Genomic DNA, 27,964 nt, shown 5'->3' with positions numbered 1-27,964 from the left:
GACGCTGAGGACAGGCCACGACATCAAATCCCAGGGGAGATCCGGCATTTCTTACATTAAGCAAAACAGACCGAGTGTTTTCACTTGACTTCCCAAAGTAAGAAATGCTCATGTATTATTTAACAAGATTTGAATATGTCAGAAGTTGTCTCGAACACCAAATTAAACACACCCCTAGTAATTCCGCTAGTGCTTAATTTTTCACATCATTTGATGAGGTAATTCGCAATTTGTAGGCTTTATATCAAAAAATTAAGTTGATAAATGCTATTAACCACAACGGCAACTCTGTCAAGTGTTCAGAGCCCTCTAACGACAGCCTCATAAACGGCTGAAAGATTAATATTTTAAACAATCACATTAAAGCGAACTGGTAAATGAAGGAGACCACACAGGTGTTAAACTCAAATTCTCTGGAATGGTTTCTTTTGCATTTTTTCCAATGTTTTTTAAATTTCAAATCGTTATTCAAAATATAATTTTTTGAATTTTAAATTTAATATTTTTTCCCATCTTTTAATTGTCTTTGAAGCACCCATTCCGCTATCTTTATTGGCAAAAGCAAACATGCTAGTAAATTAGAAAAACGTTTTTTTTTTTTTTTTACAAACTGAATAAATCAAGAGAATACATCCACATCCTGCAAGTATAAACAGTAACAAATCTGTTTTCCTATAATGTATACTTTTTTTTTTTACAACATTGTGTCATTGTAGCAGCCAAAATATATACAAAAAAGGGAAAGAAGATACTTTCTTTAATTTAGACATCACTTTCAAGTTAGAATTACTAAACTAAAAACGTCAGGGGAAAACATTGAAGAAAAAAAATGAGGAATCCGATAGGCTAATGCCCTTCAGTCCTTTGTTTACAGAGGCGCAATTCAAACGCAAAATGGCTAAATGTGTTTAGTGCTAATGTATTGCAAAAACCCTTAGTGTGTTAGTTAATTTCAGGCAATTGTACATGTGCCTTTTTTAGGATCATCAATAGCAACAACAGGCATGGTGTCACTTTTAAACACATCACACATTTACATCCAGAATAGACCTTATAAAGAATCCCGTATCAATAGAAGATACTATGCGCCTTAAGTGAATTCCAATTTAATTTGAATATTGGGATTTGCTTTCACATCGACCATAAAACCCCCAAAACAAAGTTTTAAAACGACATTCACACAAAAAAAATTAAAACCCATCAATGTTACAAATAATTGTCCTCCTGCATCAAAAATATATTTAAATAGTTTCAAGGAAGGTGCAAAAATTCAATCAAAAAAAACAAAACATTCTGCTCATTCACAAAACTGACCTTTTGAGATCTGCTGTTTTGACGCAGTCTATAATGACAAACTGGCTAGCAGACAACTATATCCCCACATGCTGTGACCATAGTGACCGTGGTCATAAAGTGTGTTCTCTGTTGGACTGTTTCAGCATCTGAGGGGACTTGGGCAGCTCAAAATCATATTTCTCCAACAGCCAATCAGACCCTAGGCTCTAATCAATCATTTGTTTAACCAAACAAAATTAAAAAAAATATTTTATCTCTCAAACATTTACAAAATTTACATAAGTAAATCACAAATGTTGTAAAAATCTGGCCTTGATGCTAATGAGCTAAGGCGGGGCAGGGATAGGGGGAGAGCATGTATTAAAATCAAAGTGCTCAAAATTACATTCAAGCTTTTTTCTGTAGCTCTTTCAACATATTGAAATGGCCGACCTTTTCTCACACAAAGTCAGGCCTTCGGGTTCACTGGGAGATGGAGCACTTGATGAAGCCAACGGAAAAGGGAAGCCAAAGACATACGATTGAGTGGAAGAGGGGCACCGGACACAGAGTTAAGCAACACAAGGACTTGGTGACCAGAATAATATCACCGCACAACACTGTCGAGTAGCAGACACAGCCACACGGTCAGCCACTAATGGCTGACCATGTGGCTGTGATGGTTACAAAGGCGTGGGCGGGTTTGGGTGGAGGGGTATTTGTTCAACTTGCGCTCTTCTGTGGTGCGTCTGGAGCAAAATGAGAACTGTATGGTAAAGCGCGGGTGTAGGTTTGTTAGGGAGGGAGCATGCAGATTTGCGAGCTTAGGTTCTAAAGTTAAATAAATTAAGTCAGACGCAACTAGATTTTGTATGAGTTTTGTCCTCTGGTGTTTGAAACCATAAGACATTGTGAACATACAAAATTATATTTAAAAAAAATCGATAAAGCTGTGTTATTAACCGACACTACAGTTAAATGAAGCAGAGGAGAAAAAACAAAGAACATGCTTTAGTCGTTATCTCTTCATGGCAGCAGAGCGCTCGGAGAGTGATGGAATGGAAATCCAAAATCTAAAAGACTTTTCCAAAGGCTTTGTGAATTTGGGGAGAGAGGACCTTTTTTCGTTTTAAATATGTATAAAAATACAGCTTCACAGTAGACACAAATGTTGTGCATTACTGATAATAATAATCATCTGGTAACCACAATGAAACTTACATAGATTTACTTTTCTATTTATAAGATCAACTTAACATTTGTATCATTCTCAGCAAAAGTGAGACATTTTAAATTATTATGAATCGAGGGATACAAAAAAGGTTTGCTCTCTCAGGATTCTTTACACAAGTAACTAAAGAATTTGTTTTCTTTACTCTTAAGAGTCTTCAATTTCGGAAAAGAATACTGGAAAACGAGTAGGTCGAGGTGTCCACGGAGTCGGCCAGAGGAACGCTCCGGACAGAGCAGGGTCACTTGTCCTTCATCGTCTCCAGGATCGACTCTCGTACTCATCTTCGTCATCCTCGTCCTCTTCTTCCTCCTCCTCGCCAGGCAAAAAAGAGCCAACATGCTCCTGTTTGATCGGAAATAAAGAAGAGTCATTTATAGGTATGATTAAATTAGGGATACGGAAGGGGGACAGAACAGTTTAGATCCTGAAATATGCAGACTGGAGGCATCCTTGAGCCAGATGCCTAACCCTAGGGTTTAATTATATGCATAAAAAACATTGTTTTCTCTGATTCGTGTTACAATAATTTTCTCATAATTATTGAAACTCAAAAAATAAATCATAACCATAACAGCAGGATGAATTCACTGCACACCTACCGAATATCTCATCAGGAAAACATTAAAAAAAGCATATTCATGTATATTGGAGTATATGGGAAATTATGTTGGGAAAGACTCAATATTGTAGGTGTGTTTTCCATTGCCCCCTCCCCCCACTTTCTTATCCCTAAAGCACACATACATTTTTTGTTGATTTTTGCGTCTCGTTCAACATTGATGTCTCTAGACCTCGGAAACGCCGAGAATCTCCGACTGAATGGTTATTCTGGAGTCATTCTAAACAGCGACGTGTGGGTCAAATGTGTAAACTAGTATCTAAGTGCTTAGGGGCCTGACCCCAGCCCTATCTGGGGATTCACGCTCAACACATTCTGAAAGCTTCCGGAATCATTTGCATTTCTGCAGCTGAGCACAAGACAAACTTCTCCCGCTGAAAGTTTCTTGGCGAGATTAATTTTAAATCCGTATCCCTAAAAGCCCTGCGGGTCGCCAAGAGTGACGCCACGCGATGGACAGGTCAGGCGGGACAGAGCAGTGTGAGACGGTACTGGGCTAAGCAAAGCAATCCCTACTGCAATGTCTTCCTCCTTGGGATCCTCCTCCTCCGGCTCCGCCGTGACAGAGGGCGTCTTGGGCTTGTACCAGGAGATCTGGAGCATGCGACCTTTGAACTTCATCCCCTGGTTTGCCGCCTGGAACGACAACATTGTTCAGATTCAAAAGCACACCAGCCGTTATCGTAGCGACAGAGATGGGCGCTGGGTTGGAACATTGGCCAGACAGACGGGGCGGGTTGTTCTCTTACATTCTCTGCTTCGCTACGTGTCCTGAAAGTCATCACGACACTGGTGGCGTCCTGGTCTCGCAGGTCTTCCACCTCTCCAAATTTCTGGAAAAAAACCAAATAAAATAAACTCAGTAAGTTCCAATTGTCCATGCCATGGTTGTCATTTGAAGCCGTGCCGCCATGCTTTAACGTTTGTGTCTGCACTTATTCCACAAATCACGCGAGTAAGAATCTGAATTATTTCACACCGTTTAGAAACACCTTAAGAAAACAAAGTGCATATTTCCTTTTTTAAAGCTTAAATCAAGCTTAGATCTGGTGCAGCAAAAAACAACTCAATTGTGCAGATGAAGAACTTGAGCACGATGAACTTCCTGGATCTCTTAACATCGGGCCGTAAAGTTGGGGTCCAAGCAAGCAACCCGTTATATCAGAGGTTGTGTTATATCGACGTGTATAGCCACGGTAATGAGTAGTACTAGTACTAGCAGTAGATCCCAGAGTGACCTCACCACAAAGTGGGGCATCAGCTCCTCCTTCTCCTCCGCTGTGACCCCCAGGATGGACAGGGCCCGGGGCCGGTGGTCCACCACCATGCGGTTCTGGGTCCCGCCGCGCCCCATCTGGTCCCGGCTGCGGCCCCTGCCGCGACTCACCATTGGGGGGGGTCCGGGGTCCGACAGCCCCCTGCCTCGTCCCCGGCCCCGTCCCGACGTGGGCCGGAGCAGGCCCAGCCGCGTGGCCTGGAGGAAGAGCGTTATGGTTCAGGGGGTTGACGCTGCTTTATTGAAGACCCCCCTCTGTGTGTGTGTGTGTGTGTGCGTTTGTGTGTGTGGTAGCAGACGTGAGGACACGTGGACATAAGGACGCGGCGTCTGGCAGTTTTGGTCCAAGAGCCAAGTGCCAAGAACTAACAATCGCTAGGTTAACCCATTCCCTGTATACCAAAAAAGCTAGCTAGGATAAGATGCTAGACAACTTAGTACTATAACTGAGTACGACATACTATAAACATGTATTAAGTGCCAGGACGTTCAACATACAATGAGTAGGCGGGGTGGGCTGTAAAGAGTCTAGGTGAAGTCGGAACAAGTGAGTCTTGAGTCTTTTGCGGAAGCCGTTGAGCGCCTCCGCGGCCCTGACGTCGGCAGGGCGCTCGTTCCTCCACGGCGGGGCCCAAACAGAGACCCCCAGAGCCTTTCACCACCAGTGGACGCTTGTCTGCGTCTCGACCCCATCCATCTCCCTGACTCCCCAGCTCTTCCCTGACAGCGTCTCTCACACGTTACCCCGCGCACTGTACCCCCCCCCCCACACACCCGCCCCCTCCCCCCTGTCCTGAACCCCTAGCACAGCCTCCATCTTTAATGAGGAGGGCGTCCATCAGTGTAGCGGCCGTGTCTGCCTTGGCAGCTACGTTAGCGCGTGGCCTGCTGGGCTAGCTTAAGTGGCGGGTGTTTAATGTGCAGAATGAAGGAGGGGGGGGGGGGGGTCAGGCCGGGGTAGGGAACGGATGAAGGGGCGGGGGGGGGGGGGGGGGGTTATGCATTTTTAACCAGCAGCTAATTCAAGAGCATCAGGGATGAGGAGAGTGTGGAAGTAGGGCGAGACCGAGGGTAGGGGGGGGGAAAACATGAGATGGAACACGTGTTTTTCTCAGTGTTGCAAACAAATGCTGTGATCCAATTAAAATGGATGATGGTGGTCGCGGTGGAGCTCAGCAGCCCGGACCGGGCGGGCTACAGCCCCAGATCAGCCCTGTGCTCCGGTGGGGAGCCGCCTTAAGGCAGAGCCCACGGTTGGGTGTCACCGTCATACTGTTGGCCTCAGAAAGGCGATAATACACCAACGACACTAAAGCCATCTGAAGGCCGAGCCGCTGGCTCATTGCTCTGCCATGGACGCCTCCGTCACTCTCAACGCAGCGAGCTGTTGAATAACATTCTAGTGGCGTTTCCTTCCCCACAAGTGAAACCAAACTGAATATTGATATCATAGATATATATAATGTTTTGTGGTCCAATGTGGTACAGGCAGGGGTTTGCCTCACCTCCACCTGCAGCAGGCCCAGTTTCCTCCTCAGGTCTGTGGTGTCTTCCCCAGAACTCATCTTCTTATGGAAGTCCAGCTCGGCATCCAACAGCTCCTTATGAGCCTGTCCACACACACACACACACATAAATAATCATGGATTTTTTCTATTAATCAATTTGTTATTAAGTGCAACAAATGTATCCATTAATCCATCAATAAATGCCCCAGCCCAAGTCAGCAATATCCAAATAGATTTTTCACACACACACACACACACACACACACACACACACACACACACACACACACACACACACACACACACACACACACACACACACACACACACACACACACACACACACACACACACACACACAGTGTTGCTCTCCTCCTTGTGTTCGAGCCTTACGTCTATCTTGCTCTTGGGCTGGCTGTGGTTGGGGAGGGGGAGGGCCGTGGCGTTGGTGACCAGCGCCGTAGGGTTCATGTCGTTCTGCAGCAGGCTGATCTTGTCCGTCAGCTCCTTCAGGGTCTTCATGATGTTGGCCCTCTCCTCGGGCCTCATCGCCCGGTTCCTCTCCAGCCGGCTGATCAGCGCCTGAGGGAGGAGTCATTTGAACGAATGTAACCGATAGGGTGAGCTGGCTGATGAGGTTCGAAATGGTCATGTCTAGGTCATTTGTTAGGAAGAAGCGATGGTTTTGTTTCGGTATGAGGCAATTAATGGCCAGCTTTAATATTGGGTAAGAGATGGTTGGTTTTAGTATTGGATTACAAATGGTTGGGATAGTATTGGGTAAGATATGGCTTTGTTTAGAATAGGGATTTCGATGGTTGGGTTAAATGTTGGGTTGAAAATGTTTAGGTTAAGTAATAGCTCTAACTCAACTGTTGCATTACACCACACGCTTTTCATCATTACATTTTAACACTTGTGAAACATCTTTCATGGATGCATCACTTTTACAACACGTTTTAATGGATCGGACCCACTTTTGCAAATCGGTTTCGGGCATCCAGTTCAATGTACATCTGGGGTATGAGACCCTATGTTTTACTATGTACTTGTTAACTTGCCCTGGGAGTGTTAATGCAGGCAGCTCGGCGAAGACAACATACTTGGCAGACGTGTTTAACATATGCAAGATGGTCTTACCTTCTGACACTCTATTTGGGTGTCAAGCATCTTTTTCCTCATGTCCTGTTGGAGCTTCAATGTCTCCTGATCAAAAAAAAAAATCATTTACAGGATGTTAGAGACACGTCCTCCCAAACCTTCTTTAAGCCGAGCTCAGCACTTCCAACCCCCACGGATTCCCCTTAAATTCAAGCAGGGCTTTGTGTCAGAACAAAAGCAGATGACGTCACCTCATCAATCATACTCACACTCTAGATGTGCTTGAAAACAAGTGTGAGCCAATGAAAAACTATTCTTGGATCGAAGTAACATTTCTTTGAACACAACATCGACACGTGTTTTAGATGTATAGTGATGCAACAGTGCAAGTGAATATTTCTGTGCACAATTACATCAGTGGCGTATTTGAGGTTGTATCACACACACACACACACACACACACACACACACACACACACACACACACACACACACACACACACACACACACACACACACACACACACACACAGGACTGCATGGCATTTATGTCCAACATAAAGGGCCACATTCAAAACATGAATCCAGGGTTAACGCGAGGGTGGGACTGCTACATGCCTGCTTCCTCTTGAGCACCTCGTGGTGCACTTTAGCCATCTTCCCCTTGGAGGACTTGTGGGCGTTGGGCGCGTACATGCTCCTCTGACCCGCGGTCGGAGTGGGCTGGGGGCCAGATAGAGAGACACAGAAGTCACATAACGGCTCTGGAAATGAGTTTAGAGGGGGAGAACTGTGCAAAACGCAAATTAAAAACACCCACCGTAATAAATAATCATTGATTTTTTTTTTGTATTTAACAATTCCTTATCAAGTGTATATGTATATTATTCGATCAATAAATGCCCCAGCCCATTTCAACAGTATCCAAAGAGATTTTTTTTCAAGTAAGCTTGCTTCGTTTGACAAAGCAAAGAAAGTACAGGTTTTCTAAGGAAGGAAGGTGAAGCCTGCGCGTTGGCCGTACAGCAGCGGGGTCGCCAGCGGCCGGGTGCAGGCCGTCCACTCTGACTGCAGCGGCGGCCGCCATGGGCCTGTGCTTGGGTAGGGTGTTGTTCAACACGTAGGCCGCTGGGTTGTGCTGCATAATGCCCTGGGGGAATACACCGACAGACGGGACCCGGACCATGACTGTTAGAAGGGTGCTGCTACGATCGAGGAGCCGTCAGTTGAGTGCAATTGGTTATAAATGAGAGCCGTCCGTCAGCTAATAGTGGGTCAAATGCTCAGAGAATATTTGTATCTCGTTGAATGTTCCTGCCTCTGTATGAACAAATGTATTTCTGACACAATAAGGGCATCTCTTTCAACATCTGGCCCTTGTTCTTTTCTGTCATCCCTCTTTACAACTCTTTAAAAATCATTCCTATTTGGAGCTTTAAAAGAGAAGAGAAATACAAAACATTTTTTCGCTTCTCATCCCGATTGTATTTTGCATTGGGCCGCGAGCTGTTTGTCATTCCTCTGTCAGCCGTCTCTATCGTCTGAGTGTGATATGTCGGCAGAACGGGCTCAGGGTCCCTGTGCCTACCTTGTGCATGTTGCTGTGCTGGTGGGCCGGAGCGGACCCCTGAGGCCCGGAGCTCTGCTCCTGCTGCAGCGCCCCCACCGCTCCACCGATACCTCCACCGATGCCGCCACCCGCGCCCCCCCCAGGGCCGGCGGAGAGGGGGTAGTCTGTGGCCTCCCGGTGCCAGTACACTCTGATGAAGCGGTTGTTGAGGACCGCCTCTGTGCTGGAGATGGCCCGCCGGGCCTCCTCGTTGGCCGTGTACTGGATCAGCGCCGACTCCGGGTCCCCGCCAAACACCACCTGGGCAGGGGCCAAGGGACGGGTTGAAGCCAAATGGACCGAACTGCGGCACTCACAACGTATGAGATGTAAAATCGGGCTGCCCAGGGTTGGTGCAATAGATACATTTTCTAATATTCCTACTGCAATTAATAGACTTAAGTGGTCAAACTTGACGGCACTATCAAATAGCAGTAAAACAGTTGTATTTTATTAGGCGAGTGCTGTACGCAGCGCTCAACTATTGTTCTTCATAAGTTTTATTCTTTCCCTCTAAATTTCTTCTTTATTATTCTCTACAAACTTTGGGACCTATCTCCTTCCTCAATATTTCACCTAGAGTCCATTCCAATTTTAAAATGTTCAGAATAGCTTGGAATCGCGCTTCTTTTCAGATTTTTTAAATATTATATACTTACGATTTTCTACCTTTTAATATTTCTTTCTTTTACATGGGAGTCAATGGGAGGACAGCGGAGCCATCCTCCCATTTCCTCTGGTATATCAACTGTTTAAGACGTAATTAAATACATTTTCAACCGTTTATCTTCGTTCAAACCATTTAACAAATGTACACACCATAATATCGAAACAGAATTTCGATATCATTTAAACTTTCTTCAGAATCACAGTTTTAGTTTCATTCCGTCTTTGTTTTCAGCTGTTTTCATTGAAGACGTCTGTCCATTCTGACACTCTGACACTACTTCTTAAGACATCGTAACTCAATAATTTTTCAACCGTTTCCCTTCGTCCAGATTGGGTGTTTTTTTACCCGCCGGATTGGGCAACTTTTGGAGGACGTTCAGGCAGTGGTGCCAGATTGGCTTTTGGCTCATGTTCATTTGGGCAATACTGCCCAATCGACACTGACTTACTGTTTAAATAGAAAAGTAAATCCAGCTGTATTGTTATTTAGTCTTTCTAATGTTAAAGGAATTGTTAGGAATTCATTTTGTTTCGTTTTCATTAAAATTGTTGAAGCTGTGGAGTAACTAATGAAGCCAAGTGTTCTCCTTAAGCATCAGATACTTAATGTTACTCACTTCGCGCATCAATGTGCAATACTGAGCGCAACATTTTGATAATGGATATGATGGAGTGCCGGGCCATAAATCCCATAACGAATGTTGAAAGCGTCTCTCGGGGTTACCTGGATGTTGACGATGGTCCCGAACTTGCTGAAGTGCTCGTTGAGCTTGGTGATGTTGTTCAGCTCCCGGGGGATCTTGCGAACCTCCAGCTTGGTGTTGACGTAGTGGTTCCTCTTGGGGAAAGGGGGCTTGTGTGGGTTGTTGAAACCCGGGCTGCAATACAGGGGGGGGGACATAAGGACGCTACCGATAAACCTTGGTTTAATTTATTTATTTTTTTCCCCTTAATCTGCATTAGCCTCGTCAGACCATCCAGATATTATTGTCTGTGTTTCGCAATAAATATCAAGTCTTTTATACAATAATTATAAAATGCTGCTGCCCTATCAGATGCTACACAATAAATCAGCGAGACACAAAAAGTACATTATTTAGAAGAGAGATAACGCAAAGTTCAAGAGTTATTTTGTACGACAAACGCCACATGACCGTCGTCAACGATTCATTATTGAAGTCTTAATATATTTCCTGAGCCTGCAACCTTCGATTATTGGATAAATCGATGAATCGATTAATCGTGTTGATCAGAACATGGTAAGGTTTGAATCTGGGCATACTCTTTCATTCACTAATTGGACTTTAATGGCTCCACAAATATACACGACTTCATCAACAATAAACCCAAACAAAGCCTCCCGTTAGCTTTGCTCTTGCGCTGGAACAAGACAATCTCAAAACTCCTATTTCATTGTGTAAAACCTAGTGACATGGGGGGAGTCCTTACTTATCCATCCAGGGTTTCTTGGGCGGGGGGGCCTCGGAGGGGCACATGGCCCCAAGGGCTCTCTTACGGGCGTCCTGCTCTGCGCTGAAGCGATTGAGGTTGCTGCTGGGGGCCGGAGCCACGGGGGCTGGCTCCGTCTGAATCACTATGTTGGCAGCTGGATGGAAGCAATGGTAAAGAGAACATTGCTTAGGAAGATCCAAGAGGTTCCCGAGCGAACCCAACACCCTATATCCCAACACTACAACAGACGGAACAAAATATCATGCGAGGGCTAAAGTTGTATGAAGGCCTAGGGGGACCGCATTTAGTGTCATCATGCGGATGGCCTCTCACCTCGAGAGCTCTGGCCGTCCCCGGAGGTGAGGCCGATGAGGTTGGTCCGTTGGGTCTGCACGCGAGGGATGAACTGCCGGTACTGCTTCTGCCGGCCCGGCCCGGTCAGGCCCGGCAGTTCGGGGTTGTAGCCCTCCAGGTCATAGCCGTCTAAGTGCAAGTGGGGAAAAGGGAATCGCTTAAGAGGGAGGAGGAGCCACCGGGAGACCTCGTGATAGAGCACTGCAGGTATAGGTGGTGGATGTTAAAGCATAACGAGGGGAAGTCCCAGAATGTAATAAGACATTGAACATGCAAACAAAAAACACAAAAAGCTGCCCTAAGAAAAATACAGGAAAGACCTTTGAAGAAGATATCACATACAACTGCGTTATGGGATGCATTTGTAAGCTTTACATTTTGGTTTGTTCATCTATCTGATCACAATATAATGAGGTACAAATCAAAAGGGTAGGCTTTAAGAAATACCCATTACAACGTGTGAAGACATGCATTCACAGCAGATGATGCCGTTTTACTTACAACTGGGTCACTGTTGTAATTAAACTGTTGTTGCTGGGGGCAAGGGATGAATAGATCCGCTACACTATAGATATCCATTAAGCTCCTTTTCAATTATTTAAACACCATTACGTCTCTCTGAACCATTAGCATAGCATCTCTTCATATGTGGGCCTTTTCTCATTTAGATACTTAACATTTCTTAAAGCACGTCAGAACATTTCAGTTTTTAACAGTATGGATTCAGTGAGAGGTCATTTATATTCCAGCCCTCAAGATAACTGTCTGTGTTCTCGACTTTGGGGAGATCAGTAAAATCAAAAACAGATAATTCCATGTTTTTGTTACTGGCCCCTTGAAAACGTGATAATAAGTAGTGCTAGTGTACCATACAAACAGCTATTAGGGGCACTCCACAATACAAAATAAACATTCAATAAGGTCAGTCTTGTTATTTAACACAATATTGCAGTGCCACCTTCTGGTTCAAAGTTATAGCTACAGTAGTCATTGGATAGAATATAGACTATTGTAAAATCATATTAGATGCATGATATTATGCTGCCAGGTGTGAGTGTGATTAGCCATGACAAGCATTTGAAAATACGGCTACGTCAGTCTACCAGTCTACTGTACCAGCTACAGTAGACTGTAGAAAATATTGCTTATCTAGCCATCATACATGTCAGTGGCACTCCCACTAGTAATGTCACTAAAACGCAGGGAAAGGCCGATTTTAAAAGGGCTAGTAATGGCTATTCACACCCGGCGGCATAAAATCCCCCCTTTAAGAACATTTAAAACCTCAGAAGAAAAAAAGATTATGAAAAACGAAGTTTACACAAGCCAAAAAAATATGCACAGCCCTGTGCCTATAGAAATTGCCAAGTGATATTGCCTTAACATATATAAGGCCTAATGGTATAGTTTCACCAGAATACATATGAGCATCATGCAGAACTATATCTTCAGCTTGAAATGTGATAAGTTGAATTCCTAGTAATTCCTACTGGCTTAAATAGAATACAATAGGATCTTAGACCTGAGAAGATCATGATTAAGGCCCTTAAGAAAAAACAGGAAGCACACCGTATATGGCCTACTGCAGATTGGGGTTGAAATGTGGCAAGTACCAGATCCATAGATAAGAAATGTGGCAAGTGCCAGATATGTAGATAAATGAATTTGTGAACCGTATAACCCATTTGTTGCATAAAGGGAAATTACATGCATTGAAAGACATTGCACCGTGGTGTATGCAAAGTATTTTTTACAGTTTGAGCTATCCTTTATGAATTATCAGTCAAACAATAAAATAAATACCTAGACAAAAAAAAAATAGAACCTCAAAAAAAATAAGATGAATTAAAAAGCCAAAATTACACACGCAAGACAACACCGCCACCAAAGACACAAGTTCCAATCTGAGCCAGGAAAAGCATCGCTGCTTACATTCGGACTGGGCATACTGGGGGTGTAGAGGCACAGACGAGGAGGGAGGCGGCGGCGGTGGAGGAAGACGAGGAGGAAGTGGAAGAGGAGGCGGGCGCCCAACGCCTGGCGGTCCAATCGGCGCCGAGGAGGTGATAGCCGATTGGTGGTTGGGGGTTTCTATCCCGCCGGTAGCTATCAGTGGGGGCCCTGAAGGAGACACAAGCTAATGCCTCAGATACAGGAATGACTTGACATTTAGACAAGCGTGTGAAGGGGCGGAGCTGTGCTGTATGACACATCCACATATTGCTCTTTTTTTCTTTAAGGAAACCCAACACTCTGCTTGAGCTTGTCCCCGCCCCCTTTCCAATAATGCAAAAATAAATAAATAAATAAAATACCTTAACCATTACTGTGTAGGTTTGAGCCATACTCAGACTGCTCAATAGATCAATGTATTCATATTAAATGGTTTGACCTTGATTTGTCATGTCTCTTTTTAAGTCCATTTCTATGAAGTGGACTGTTGAACTGGCTAATGTTTCTGCCTTGAGCAGAGGGGCTTTACCTCCGGGATTCATAAGGTCATCTGTATCTGAAAGTGTGTTCCATTGGACATGTACTATTAGTTTGGCATCTATAACTACAGAGAAGTTGGAAGTAATAAAATATGGGCATTTATCAAGCCACGTGTAGAAAAAAATAAAAAATTATGCTTTGAAAATGTTATAGATATCCCTATTTAGTACCATAGAAGGCCAAACTGTTGAAATAGATTTAGTGTACCTAAACAAAACGAAAGTAAATATACAAACTCTTCTAATGAGACACAGTATCTATACACAACTTTGGGAGTCTCAAAATATAACGACAAAGGACAACAACCAACATTTAAGCTTTTCACAATATGACAAAATTCAATGATGGTACCATACCAAAAATACATGAAATAAAGAAAGAAAATAGACATATTCCCCTTAAAGTTTTTAAATTGTGGTCACAATACCCAACTACCAGCTCGGCTAAAAGATTTCATATCCACTCTGAACTGAAACGGTTATTGTAGTCGATATTGTGATGTTATAAGTGAGTTTTGATTTTTTAAAGGATCCACAGAGAGAACTAGAAACACACACACACAAAATGAAAGGAGAGAATTATAACGACAGAGGAATTGGTTCAAAAGGCTATCTCGCCAATCTCTGTTGCCGAGACAACTAATCTATTTCACTATGGGAGTGAAAGAAACGATTAATATACAAGTCACAATGACTGCATATGCAATAAACAATAGAGGATATCAGTATCTAGTTGACTGCCAGGGGAGAGGAGGTCCTGGGCTAGTTAACCATGGGAGAGGTCCTGGACTAGTTAACCAGGGGAGAGGAGGTCCTGGGCTAGTTAACCAGGGGAGAGGAGGTCCTGGGCTAGTTAACCAGGGGAGAGGTCCTGGACTAGTTCACCAGGGGAGAGGTCCTGGACTAGTTAACCAGGGGAGAGGTCCTGGGCTAGTTAACCAGGGGAGAGGTCCTGGACTAGTTAACCAGGGGAGAGGTCCTGGACTAGTTAACCAGGAGAAAGGTCCTGGACCAGTTAACCAGGGGAGAGGTCCTGGGCTAGTTAACCAGGGGAGAGGTCCTGGGCTAGTTAACCAGGGGAGAGGTCCTGGGGGAGGACTGGACTAGTAAACCAGGGGAGAGGTCCTGGGGGAGGACTGGACTAGGTAACCAGGGATGAGGTCCTGGGGGAGGACTGGACTAGTAAACCAGGGGAGAGGTCCTGGGGGAGGACTGGACTAGGTAACCAGGGGAGAGGTCCAGGGGGAGGACTGGACTAGTTAACCAGGGGAGAGGTCCTGGGGGAGGACTGGACTAGTTAACCAGGGGAGAGGTCCTGGGGGAGGACTGGACTAGTTAACCAGGGGAGAGGTCCAGGGGGAGGACTGGACTAGTAAACCAGGTCCTGATGGATCTACTCACGGGTCATGGGGAAGACGCCGGGCGGCGGCGGCTGTCCGTAGTGGGGCATGGCGGGCATCCTGTGGGGGTGCGGGGGCTCGACGATGGGGGGCATGGAGAGTCCGACCGGCGGAGGGGGGATGACGGGCGGCGGCGGGAAGGGGATCATGCCGGGCAGGGTGACGTCGTCCACGACGAGGGGGTCGTTGCCGTGGTCGTAGGGACACAGGTCGCCACGGACACAGAAGCCCTTTTCTGCAAGAGTAAAAAAACAAAGGAACGGGTTGAGACCACAGTAAACGCAGAAACGGGTTGAGACCCCTGTAAAAACAATGACACGGGTCGAGACCACAGTAAAAACAAAGAAACGGGTCGAGACCCCAGTAAAAACAAAGAAACGGGTCGAGACCCCTGTAAAAACGAAGACGGTTTGAGACCCCTGTAAAAACAAAGAAACGGGTCGAGACCCCAGTAAAAACGAACGGGTCGAGACCACAATAAAAACAGAGAAACGGGTCGAGACCCCAGTAAACACACAGAGAAACGGGTCGAGACTAGGGCTGTCACTTTTGCTTTCACTTCGACCCCCCCAAAAAAATTAAAAACCTTATCGGAGACTCAATCACAAATTTACTACGCGGAAAGAGGAAACATAAACAGGACTTAGGCCATAACTTAATAGCAAGTGCCACTATGAATATCACAAATGAGGGTATGCAATAAAAAATAAAAAACAGAATCGTAACTGCACAGCGCAAACAATGACATGACAACTTAAACAGGAGACAGCAACAGGAGTAAGGCCTATAGCCTATCTGCAAGAAAATAATTTCTTAATGTTTGCTAGAAACACCAGTCTATAAACTTCATCAAGTGTGGCTCTCTTTTTATTCACGATGTTACCTGTGGTCGAGAACACACGTTCGGTGCGCACAGACGTGCCTGGCACACTCACAGGTATTTGCGCGTCAATGTTGAGAGAAGCGGGGGTTTGCGTTAGCCCGTGTCTCTCCACCGATGCAGCGTGTTGCCGCTTGCATGGACCACTAGAGGTCGCAATTTTCCACTCAGGTTGGCTGCTCTGTGCGATGTCCATTATCAAAACAGGACATACTATTCGCTAGATTAGAGTGCCCGCGAATGGATGAGAAGGCAAAAATAAAGTAAAAAACAAACGTTCTAATCATAAACTGTAAAAACTGCGCTACACAACATGTCCCTTTAAGAAACGATTTGATAATATTGATATATTCAAATACGGATATTTCACGTCATGCTCGAATGCATATTCAAATATCGAATAAAAAGTGACAGCCCCAGTCGAGACCCCAGTAAAAACCAAATAAATGGTTGAGAATCCAGTAAATCCTCGATTGCTGAAACATTGTTGTTGAGTACAGACCGCACAATTAACCGACACATGCCACATGCTCACTTGAGGGGTTGCAGGTACGATTTAACAGCTCTATTGATCAGTCTGCTATTAGGGAGTGAAAAGGGATGCGAGAATATCTGCTTTGACTCGACTGCCTGTGTATGAGCCATAAGTTTGGGAAACAGCTTGGGGGTGAGAGGGACGATCTTTTGGTGGCTTGAATTCAAAATCTTGCTCTTTTCCGCTTGCCCTATATAACAATTTTATGATTAACCCGTTATCAATAATGATTGCCCTCACCAACACTCACAATTTGTCTCCATCTCTATGCTTCCCATTCACAAAACAGAACATCTGAGGATCATTGCATGATGTATCGCAATTCAGTTATAAACTTATAGTATTCCAATTAGGGGTGTAAACGGTTACACAACCCCTTTTATTTTTTTCGTGTACACGGTTAACCGTTTTTTTATTAATTAATTAATTTTTTATTTATTTTTTAAAGTGGAACGCGGTCGCGCTGACTGGGTCTAACTTCGTTCAATAGGTAGGGGTGGGTATTGCCAAAGAAGTCACGATTCGATTCGTATCACGATTCACATGCCACGATGCGATTCTATCACGATGCATCGCGATACTTGAATTATTGCGATGCATTGCGAATTTTCACTGAACACTGTTAAAAAAAAATTAAGCCATTACCAGTGGCTGACTGGCTGTGTATGATCTGGATAGTGTGTTCAATTGATAACTCAAAGCAACTCAATTCATACATAGCTGTATTTATTGAAACGACTATTGCTGGATACACTGACAAGTGCTAAGGATCTATAAAACTTAAAATAACAAAATAAGGATAATCAGTGCCGTTTACATGGCCTCAGTGGTCCTTTAAACCAATGAAATGAAAACATTCAAACATGTCCCCTTTTGGAAGTAGCTGCCATTATAACAACAATATCATTTCATAAACATAAGAGGACAAACTGATGCCACAAAAAGTGAACAGGCTTTATAAAACTATATAATTTTTTTTTTTTTTTAATAAATTAATTATTAATTTTTTTAAATTAATAATCGATTCTTGGCGTCAACAATCGATGCAGTAGATCGTGAAAATTAGAATCGCGATGCATCGTCATGACGATTATTTGGCACACCCCTATCAATAGGGGGATTATTTGTTTATCAACACGGCGGATGCGCGAGCAGAATGATCGCAAAAAGAAAATTTGTTTGACCGGTTTCCATGGTTATCTCCGTGTGGTTAATTTGCAGTTGCAGTGTTAATTAGGATGTTGTCAGCTTACTGTTTCATTAAACTGTAATCAGAAAATGCGGTTATATGCTATAGACCCTATACTATCTGTGGTACAAAGGCTGGGACGAATTTCAAATTATAAGTACACTTTATGTTGAAAGTATAGACCGTTGCGATTCCAATTTAAACGAATGGCGCAGTGATTATTCTTCAAAATGAGGGCTGGTAAATCGTGAAAAATGAACTGTAATCAGACAACGCGGTTATATGCTATAGACCAGGGGTCTTCAATTAAAATTGAACAAGGTCCAGTTTCTAAAAATTCCTTCCAAGAAAGGTCCGAACCTACCATGTCCTAATAGCGTTCTTTTGTCAAATACAATCAACACGGCATCTTACCTTATAATTTCAGATGTATTTATTTTCAATTTCCAAATAGCTTACTTTTAACCATGAAAAACTAGTAAGACAAAGTAACGCATATTAACATTTCAAGTAAACAAAACAGATACATTAGGTCAGACCATTCATCTTTAAAATGTCTGTATTCGGGGTAAACTTTCCTTATTTACGAGCAAGCCATTTTCTCATTCCAAATCGCTCTTCCGGCAAACAAAGAATTTGATTGGCTATTTTTTGAGTGACGTGAAAAAAAAAAAAAAAAAAAAAACCGCAGCTTTGACGATCCCAAAATCGTAATGCTTGAGATCTCTATTTTCGGTCGAAAACGATAGATCGTCAGCCCTACTATAGACCCTAGAGTATCTGTGGTATAAAGGCTGGGATTATAAATTACAAAAATGTAAACATTATGTTGAATGTATGGACCGTCGCGATTCCCATTGAAACAATGGCGCGGTGATTATATATATTTGTTTACGGTTTTCGTTAACAGATTTTTCCTAAACGGTTATGATTTACTAACCGGTTACATGTGTACACGTGTACCCGTGCACACCCCTAATTCCAATTACTTCCCATGGTTCACAACAACATCTATACCAAAATGTAGCCCTTCGTATCTGAACTAAATTCACTGTTAGAACAAATACATCTCACCAAGCCCATAGTAAACACACACATCTCACCAAGCCCATAGTCAACACACACACACACACACACACGCACATCTCACCAAGCCCATAGTCAACACACACACACACACATCTCACCAAGCCCATAGTCAACACACACACACACACACACGCACATCTCACCAAGCCCATAGTCAACACACACACACACACATCTCACCAAGCCCATAGTCAACACACACACACACACACACACACACACACACACGCCCATAGTTACACACACACACACAACTCACCCTAGGGTCCAGCCCCCCAAAGACCGTGCTGTTATAATGGCATTGGTCGGTGGGGGAAATGAAGGACACTGTTTTGACTGTGATGCCCATTGTGTACAATCAACAACATTCCACATAATGTAGCATAAGGAGGCGCTCGGTTCAACAACCGCCGTAGTCAAGGAGCTGTGTGTCAAAGTGCAGTGACAAACAAGTCAAAGCCTTCTTCGGTTCGCACACACCCTGCAGAGACACGAGAGCGAGACCCTAGAGAGTCACCTGACCACCTCATTAAAGACAGCCGATCCCTTTTGGGTGCTGTGAACAATAGCAGAGTGGGCCGGCGGGACCCCCCCCCAGACACGTTTAGAAACCAAACCGTTTCCTATAGGACGGCAAAAAGGGACGGGGAGGGGGGTTCCTAGAAGAGGAGCCGCAAGCAGGGGTCATTAGTAAAGAGGAGGTCCCCATGGGCCGAATGGCTGATGTTTAACCACAATTGTACACACCGTGAGGTGCATAACAATTGCAGGGCTTTGACAATAAAGCAGTGGCTAAAAAAAACAAAACAAAACAAATCATTATTTGACTCGTGTCAATGATTTGCATTTAGGACGCTTATGTCCAAAGTGACTTCCAGCTATTCATACACACATCCAACACACCGACGGCGCTGTAAGCCATGCGAGCAGTTAGGGTGAGGCGCCTTGCTCAGCGACACCTCGACACTCAGCTAGGAGGAGCCCGGGGGGGATCAAACTAGCAACCTCAAGGAAGAATTTCAAGGAATTCCAAAGAACCACATCCGAACTCAAGCGGTCACGGGACGCCTACCGTCGTAGTCTCTGCAGCGCTGCTTCAGCGCGGCGCCCTTGCTGTTGCTGCTGAAGGGCTTGCCGCCGTCTTGCCTCTGGCTGTTGTAGTAGCTGGACCAGCTGTCTGTGGTGCTGTCGGGGAGGTGGGCCGGCGCCGGCGCCGGCCCCCCAGGGCCAGGCCCGCCGGGGGCCACGGAGGAGAAGGGGTGCTGCGGCGTGGGGAGGGGCAGCAGCGGGGGGAGGTGGGCCTGCTGAGACGAGGAGGACGAGGAGTTGAAGGCGTCCGGGTCCTTCCTCTCCAATTCATATTTGGACTTGAAATCTGTCAAACGTAAAAAAGGGGGGGGGAGGTTACACCATGATGTCAAAAAGGGGACACTTTAACACAAAATTTGAATTATCTTTGAGATCAAGTTGGGAGAGACAGAAAATGGTGAAAAGATTAACATAGAGCAAATACAAAGTCAGCTCAGAAGACCAATATCTCTCAATATATTCAGAAAATCGAACGTTTTAAAGTCAACCAGAGCAGCAAAAAAGATGTGGATCAGCGCAGCGACGATAAAGTTTTCGCGTGGACCTGGGAGGAGACGGGGAAACGTCCACCCTGCACTGTTTAATCGCCAATGGAATTCGTGCCACGCGCTCCACATGTCTCCACAGACCCTGCAGGACTCAGGCGATGCAGACCAGCGCTTCTCCTCCAAAACCATAGGGTCCGCCAGGTCGGTTCCACTGCTGCAGTCTCCTCACAGTTGCATCGTTCTGCAGGATAAAGTCCTCTGCCCCCTGTCCCTCTTAACCTCCTCCTCCTCAGATCCCTGTCCTCACCTCTGCCGCCTCCTCCTCCTCCTCCTCCTCCTCCTCCTCTGTGCTCCCGCTCCCTGCTCTTCCCTCGGCTGCCACTCCGGCTCCGGCTCCGGCTGTAGCTCCGCCCCCGTGGGCTCCCCCGTCGCCGCTCCGGGCGTTCCCGCTCCCGGTGGGAGTCGCTGCCACCGCCTCCGCCCCCCTTCCCGTGGCGCTCCAAGTCCCGCCGCTTGCGCTCCTCTCGCCTCCGGTCGTCCCTGCTCCTGTGGGGGTTCGGGGGAGGGGGGTTGTTTAGGTCAGGTTGCGTAGCTTAAACAATGAGTCCTTCAGAACGAATGCATATTTGGCTTCAAAAAGGCAATTCTAGCTATTACTCTGTTACAAACAAAGCAATTGGGAATGTCTGAATAATTGCTCGGACTAACTGCAAAAAAATTACACCCATTTGTGAAACTAGGCACAGAAATATGGATATGGGCATCTTTTTTTTTTTTACTTCTAAAATGGTTAATAGTCCCATCGGTTGATATTGCCCTGTCCTTCGTCTCAGACAGTGTCTGCACAGTATTCAGTGGCTGTAGCGATCAGTCCTGATGAGGAGTCCTTACCTCGACTCGTGGTTTCTCGGAGGGCTTCTCCTCCGCCTACTTTCTCTCTCCTCCTCAGCCGGTTCAGCCTAGTTCAAGAAATAAAACCACCATTAAATAAATGTCCACATTTTGCAGTGTTACGGTGAAGTTCAGTTTTTCTATTAGCCTAGCTTAAAAACATTCCTCTGTTCATTCATGAAGGACATAATACCGAGCTAACTAATTAATCGAAATATTAGTACCTAAAGGACAGCAGGCTTTGAGGTATGACATTCATTTAAAATAATAGACAAACTAAATCAAACAATGGTTTCTTATTTCTTTCATTTACCTCCACTAAGTCAGATTTGACTGCCAGTGGTTTCACCTCTTCCTTTGGAGTTTCCTTTGCTGGGTTATTCACCAGGTAGTTCTTGGTTGTCAGACAGTCAAAGAGTTTATCCACAAATCCTGTCGTCTCTGCAATAGATGGAGCATTGGAATTAGGTTTACTTAAAACCGTTAACATGTAACATTCGCAAGGAGCATTTGAAATGGGTACTGCAGTCCAAATCCACAATATAATACAAGACAGGCAGAGTATAAGCAATAATTTTTTTTACGAAAGCGCAAATACTCTATTTGGACAATTGCGAAGTGACATCAAATCCCAAACTGTAAGTTGATCAGCCAATATATACTTTTGCAATTCATTTATTGATTGATAATTAAAATACATCTAATGTGAGCGCCTTTAATCTGTCTCCATCTTTCAAATGCAAAAAGATCATGTTATTTTCTAACTTCGCTCGGTGTTTCACTATAGAGTGGCGTAGTCACGCCTCTTCCGTTAGAGCCCATGGGACCTATGAGATCGAAAAATATTAATGGGTTTCAACTTTCAATGGAGAGAAAGTAATTATCTTCTGGTCTTTAAATTCCCCGGATTACACATATGTTGTTTGTGGATTTAAATGATAATTGTTCATGTCAAGAGTTTGACCGTTTATTGTGCATTTGTTCAGTTAAAGGCTGGAGCGAAAACACAATGAAAAAGACTACATGTCTCGTATGTGCCGTCATGCTCCCTGTGACTGGCGTGGACAAGACTGACATCTCCCCATCGGCATAACTAAAACTCTCCACATGCCCAAATTTATAATGGTTTTCACCTCTTTCGATGCTTTTATCCTGCCCTTGGAAAATCCTTACATTATCAAACTTCTTCACGAAAATGTTTAGTTTTCTTTACATAAAAAAAAAATTTTAAATGCACAAACATCATACGTGTAATCCGGGGCATATATAGACTGGGACCAGAAAATAATTACTTTCTCTCCATTGAAAGGCTAGCTTTAACTGCTTAACAGTTCACAGACGTGCCGTCAAGGATTCTGTCGTCGAACGCAGTCTAAGGCTTTAACCTGGTTCGGCTGAGTAAGTACTTCGTAAGGAGGTATCTATTACTACACAGTGTTTTCCGGTCAGTGCATGCGCAAAGGCGAGCTGCTCTCCGGTTAACACTGAATAACTAATTAATGGAGCAATTTCTTACATGCTAGATCATAGCTTAGTTGATCGCTATCGCGTGTGTGTACTGTTTATTATGGAAAAGATCCGGGAGCATTTTTAGCCAGGCAGACACATGGCAAACTGACAAATTAGAAGTAGATTTATGTGCGGTATATCCCTGCTTCTGAAATGCGCGCACATTACACCCACCGCTCGTACCCCCGCTATTCGAGGAATTCCTCGACGCAGAGCCGGGCGCTGAGGACGCAGAGGGCGACGCCGACTCTGACCTCGACATGGACGGGATAGAGGAAGAGGAAGACGATTCCACTTTTCCTGTCCAGCAGTCGAGACCGCCTAGCGTCTCTGACACAGTGCAACCAGTGGACGGTAACCTAACGAGGTGTGCAAACGGGCCGCTACTAAATTTGGCATTCCCTGGCCGGCGGCACCGGATGCGGAGGGGGCAGAGAGAGACCTGTATGACGGTAAGAGGCTCCCACCAGCCCAACCGCCCTCTAAGCCGCTCCTGCCAGCAGTTCCCATCTGAATGAAGGAGATTAACTGTTACTTCTCTCCCTGGTAAGATGGACCGCCTCACCGCTTCCACTTACCAGAGGATGTGTAAATATGCAGCACAGTCGGTATGCTCACTCAATGCCATGACATTGCTATCTGCGCATCAGGCTGAAATCCTAGAAGAAATGGGTCGTCAGCTAGACTCGGGATCACCCAACCCAGCCCTCTTGGAGGAAATTTGCATTGTCAATGACCTAGTCCTACGCTTCTCACGGGGCGCAGTTCAGGGCTATGGTCGAGTCATGGGACTTGCGGTCTCAGGTAAGAGAGCGTTGTGGCTTAATCTCTCCGGACTGGGTGACGCGCTGAAAGCCGAGGTCATGGATGCTGCATATGACCCAACCAAGGGTCTGTTTGGTCCAGCACTGGAGAAAATGAGAGAGACCAGCACTCTCAGGAAACAGGAATGAGAAGAAGAAGCGTACACCCTAGCGCTCCCAGCTTATCTCTCTTCCCCTCCAATGTAGAAAAGAAAGCTTGGGAGGGGCAAAGCCCCAAGTTCCATGGTTCAGGGACCTAGATATGTTCAAGTTCTCCAGGGGCCCTTTCTCAGTTTCTCTCGCCTCACGATCGGAGCGAACTGACACAGGGGCAACGGTTGACAGTGTCACCAAGCACTTTCACTCTTTTTAAATGTGAAAACAATAAATCCTGCATTTTCACAACCAGGCCCAGAGCCAAGGGTGAAGTGCATGAAACAAACCAAAATAAACTAAAGTCTTGCTCCCTGCGTTCCCATTGGGGGTGCTCACGCTTCTCCTATGAGAGCGGACCTCTGCCCTCGGGTCCCCAGGGTGACATGTTGAAGCACGATCACATGGGCGTTCACGTTCAGGAGGTCGACACACAAAGTGCTCCGTCGTTCAATCCGTCCAGGAGATTGGTTTGTAACGATCGATCTCTCGGACGCATATTTTCCCGTCGCCATCTATCCCACGCACCGGAAATTTCTCCGGTTCGCGTTTCGGAACAGGGCTTACGAATACCAAGTAGTCCCGTTCGGGCCGTCGTTGGCCCCGAGAGTGTTCAGCAGGTGTGTGGAGGCAGCACTGTCACCGCTAAGGAAAGGCGGCATCAGAGTATTCTCTTATCTGGACGATTATCTGATATGTTACAATTCACGCAAACACGCACTCTGGGATTCTGCTACGCTGGTAAACCATCTTTTCCACGATTAAAGTGTACTTGGGGGCCATCTCAGCTTGTCATGTTGGCTTCTTCGTTTTTTTTTTTTCGCTTCATGAAGGGGGCGCAACGCAAGTTTCCGGTTTCCAGGCCCCTGTGTGGGATTTATCGGTGGTGCTGGATGCCCTGTCTCAACACCCATTTGAGCCGTTGGAGGCGGTGGGGATAGAGTTTGTGTTGCTGAAAGTGGCGTTGCTCTTAGCTTTAACCACGGCTAAGCGTGTGAGTGATTTACAGGCATTGTCTGTCCGTCCTTCATGCTTGCAGTTTGCTCCGGGGGTTTCCAAGGTCTGCCTGCGGCCCAATCCGGCTTTTGTGCCTAAGGTGGTTGTGTCGGCCTATTGGTCTCTCACGGTGGAACTGTCGACGTTTCACCCGCCTCTGTTCTCCTCTGCGGAGGAGCAGAGACTCCATACATTATGCCCAGTGCGGGCTCTGCATGTGTATGTGAATCGGTCAGCTGCTTTTCAGAAAGGGTCATTGTAATTGTTTGTGTCTTGGGCTACTCCCCATTAGGGCTGGCCCGAATTATTCGAATATTCGAATACTCGTTCGGAAAATTAGTATTCGAAGCTTAAATCAGTATACGGAGCTTCGTTTTTTTTTTTTCACGTGCCTGACGTTACCAGAGCGAGGGAGGCAAACTATAAGCGACACCAAGCAGAGAAGCGAGAGAGGTGGAGGAAGAATAGATATGTTTCCCTTTACTTTACAACACAACATTAGCGGGATCTTGGGAGGAAAAGTAATGCTTAGCGAAATGCTAACCTTAGCTTAGTTGTTTGTTTACGTTCGCTGTACAGCGCTGCGCCAATCAACTGTGACTGGATTGCTGCAGAGCGTGAGCGTCTTGGGAATACCCGGTCAATATAATGGATATAATATGGACACATAAGAATCAATATTCGGTATTTGTTATGGATTTATTGTACAAATTCCCTGAAAAGATGCACGTTCCAGGATGAATTGAAAAGCTCCTCTAACGGCTGAGATGGCAGAGGACAGCTGATTTGGAACGGAACGACAGCTGTTCGCTTCAACGGGGAAAAACTAAAGGAACTCCAACTTACTTGGGCCTACTAATTAACGTTCAAAAGCTATTCAATCATCAACAAAATATCCAGATACTGTCAAAATCGGTTCCAGGGAGTATAAAGGGATTATTAATGTTGTTTTTGATGGTGTGTTTTTCTGGAACGAGTATTCGAATATTCGCTCGGAAAAACGAAGTATTCGAAGCCTGAAAAATGGTATTCGGACCAGCCCTACTCCCCATAGGGGCAAGCCTTTGTCCCGCCAGAGGCTGTCCCACTGGATTGTAGAGGCTATATCTCTTGCTTATGGATGTAGGGGCTTGCAGCCCCCCCATGGCTTGAGGGCTCACTCCACAAGGGGCATGGCTACTTCATGGGCCTTGTTCAGAGGAGTGTCAGTGCGTGACATTTGTGCTGTGGCGAGCTGGGCTACACCTCACACCGTTGTTATGTTTCATAGGCTGGATGTCTCAGGGCCTTCTGTTTCTCATGCCGTGCTGGAGACGATCTCAGCAGACTCAAGACTGATATTTGCTGCCTGGCTGAATTTGCATGGCTTCGAGAGCCGTATGCAATACGGGAGTGGTCTATATCTCCCATAGTGAAACACCGAGCAAAGTTAGAAAAATAACTTTGGTTTACTTAACGTAATCCCTGGTTCTTTGATAACAGAGTGAGGTGTTTCACCAACAAGTTCCTCCTTGCCTTTACATGGAAATAAACCGTTATAGAATGATTAGGGGAGGAGGAGGGAGGGTCGACTGTATGGGTGCAGGGGGCGGGGCCCTGTGGCACAGTCCGACCTGGCTGTCAAGGACAGACGTAGTGCAATTGGAGCTTCCGTATTAGGTCACACCTAGGCGATTCCCATAGTGAAACACCTCACTCTGTTATCAAAGAACCAGGGATCACGTTAAGTAACCCAAAGTTTTTTCTTTCAAGGTTGGGTATTATCGAGTCAGATCTCACTCGATCCAGTTCATTTTCTCGCTACAATGGCTGTTTGTGTGCCGATATGTTTAATATCTGTCAAAAGTGAATCATACCACACAGGCAAAAACCAAAAAATCCTAACCCAAAAACCAAACGTTCCAATCCAGAACTTAATTGCTATGGAAAACATTGAAACTGATTTTTTTGTTGAAGAGCGTATTTTGACTTAGCAATCTCCTTGACCTATAAGGTCAACCATTGTAAATATTAGATGTATTTACAGGCAAGTGTATTCTTTGCAATTTGGTTCTAGTTGTGATGTTGATTGGGTCCGGCTCTCACCAGGCAAAAAACGGATTAAAAAATAGGCCTAAGCTAGGCCGTGCGTTTTACTTCATCCATTTCAATATATTGTTGAACAAGTAGACCGATTTAAATATTTAAACTTTCAAAGAAAATAAACATACCTTTCTGTAGGAAGACGTCAAGTTGATCAGCACAGAGTGCTTTCAGGTCTTTCTCTGGTTTGTCCTTCTTCACCAGAGCCACAACATAGTTGGCCAACGCAGAGGGATCTGCTTCACATCTGCAGATCATCATAAATGCGCTATTAATATCTGAATCGTTATTTAATTCAACAAACGTTTAATCACAAGTCTTGGCAGTCTATTCGTTGCTTCACTATTATGAATTGACAATGATGTGTAATCCAATCAACACTTTCTAAAGGAAACACTGTAGAGGTAGCTTTCCTATAATTGTGTCATCAATACATAACTCTGTGCTGGATATCTGAGCCAGCTGGCTGCAGACAGTTACGTTACAGATCACCCTTAACGTTCTCTACACTGAGCCATTTTCATACATCATTCAGTGCATACATAAAACAATGACAAACTGCAATACAACTTCCCGAAGTTGGTGAAAAGTAGGGTTGTTTATCCCTTCCAGAATGCAGTAAGCTAGCGGCCATAGTGGCTAACTCGTGCAGGAACTTGACAACAGATGCTAGGGAGAAGCTCCATGGATAGCAACACTCTGTGGCTAGCGCTAGATGCTAGTGAGCTCCATGGAGAACTCCACTCTGGGGCTAGCGCTAGCTCCTTATCAAGCAGGATAGATGAAGCTCCACGGATAACTCCGCTCTGTGGCTAGCGCTAGATGCTAGGGGGCTCCATGGATAACCACTCTGTGGCTAGCGCTAGCTACTTAGCAGGCAGGATACATGACATTTCACCAGATCACTCACATTGGCTCCAGTAGTTTTGCCAGCCACGACTTTAAAGCTTCCACATTTTCAATGATCATCGTGAGCGAGACTCCAATACTGTCTATAAATTGAAAGTGCGTTCTGTTAATCCCACTCTCATCGTCTAAAATTGTATTTGATTCAAGGCCTCTGCTCTCTTCACTTGCATTCGTCAGAATGCTTTACGGCACATGGTCACACAAGTGGAAGTGTCGTAACGTACGCAAAACCATACGCAAAACAGTTACAGTGGGAAATATGCGTTGTCGTTATTGCTGTTAGAATAACAATTGTAGTAATGAAAAATAAATGCATCAATATCACTAGCTATCAATTCTAAAAAGGTATAAAAGAAAAATTG

The 27,964-nt window shown here is 45.0% G+C and overlaps 1 protein-coding gene across 3 annotated transcripts; it reads right to left on the bottom strand.

Moving 5' to 3' along the window:
- Positions 1-557: 557 nt before the first annotated feature.
- rbm27 (RNA binding motif protein 27) lies at positions 558-27,791 on the bottom strand. Of its 3 annotated transcripts, none has more exons than XM_030361517.1 (21): positions 27,604-27,791; positions 26,822-26,940; positions 21,464-21,591; positions 21,151-21,218; positions 20,567-20,805; positions 19,755-20,057; positions 14,991-15,224; positions 13,030-13,218; positions 11,077-11,226; positions 10,741-10,897; positions 10,016-10,169; positions 8,602-8,883; positions 8,038-8,163; positions 7,632-7,736; positions 7,053-7,118; positions 6,306-6,494; positions 5,910-6,014; positions 4,372-4,602; positions 3,878-3,961; positions 3,645-3,764; positions 558-2,851 (listed from the first exon to the last, which is right to left on the bottom strand). In XM_030361517.1, the coding sequence occupies exons 1-21, from the start codon at positions 27,660-27,662 to the stop codon at positions 2,759-2,761; spliced, it is 3,201 nt and encodes a 1,066-aa protein (XP_030217377.1). In that variant the 5' UTR covers positions 27,663-27,791; the 3' UTR covers positions 558-2,758. The 3 variants fall into 3 exon arrangements, with proteins under 3 accessions (XP_030217377.1, XP_030217378.1, XP_030217379.1); XM_030361518.1 differs by having other exon boundaries at positions 21,500-21,591; XM_030361519.1 differs by lacking the exon at positions 13,030-13,218.
- Between the last annotated feature and the right edge of the window lie 173 nt (positions 27,792-27,964).

This window comes from Gadus morhua, chromosome 7, assembly GCF_902167405.1.
Source record: "Gadus morhua chromosome 7, gadMor3.0, whole genome shotgun sequence".
NCBI classification, from domain to species: domain Eukaryota; kingdom Metazoa; phylum Chordata; class Actinopteri; order Gadiformes; family Gadidae; genus Gadus; species Gadus morhua.
The sequence above is the reverse complement of the archived record's forward strand: the minus strand, read 5'-3'. Positions and strand labels throughout refer to the sequence as shown.

What these genes read in the sequence shown, in the direction of transcription:
- rbm27 (XM_030361517.1), bottom strand. Translation starts at nt 27,662, where the DNA reads ATGATCATTGAAAATGTGGAAGCTTTAAAGTCGTGGCTGGCAAAACTA. An exon ending in CCGAGAAACCACGAGTCGAG is followed by an intron (nt 20,806 to 21,150) that starts GTAAGGACTCCT and finishes GAACCCCCACAG; the next exon opens with GAGCAGGGACGACCGGAGGC. An exon ending in TGGGCCTGCTGCAGGTGGAG is followed by an intron (nt 4,603 to 5,909) that starts GTGAGGCAAACC and finishes CTCTTCCTCCAG; the next exon opens with GCCACGCGGCTGGGCCTGCT.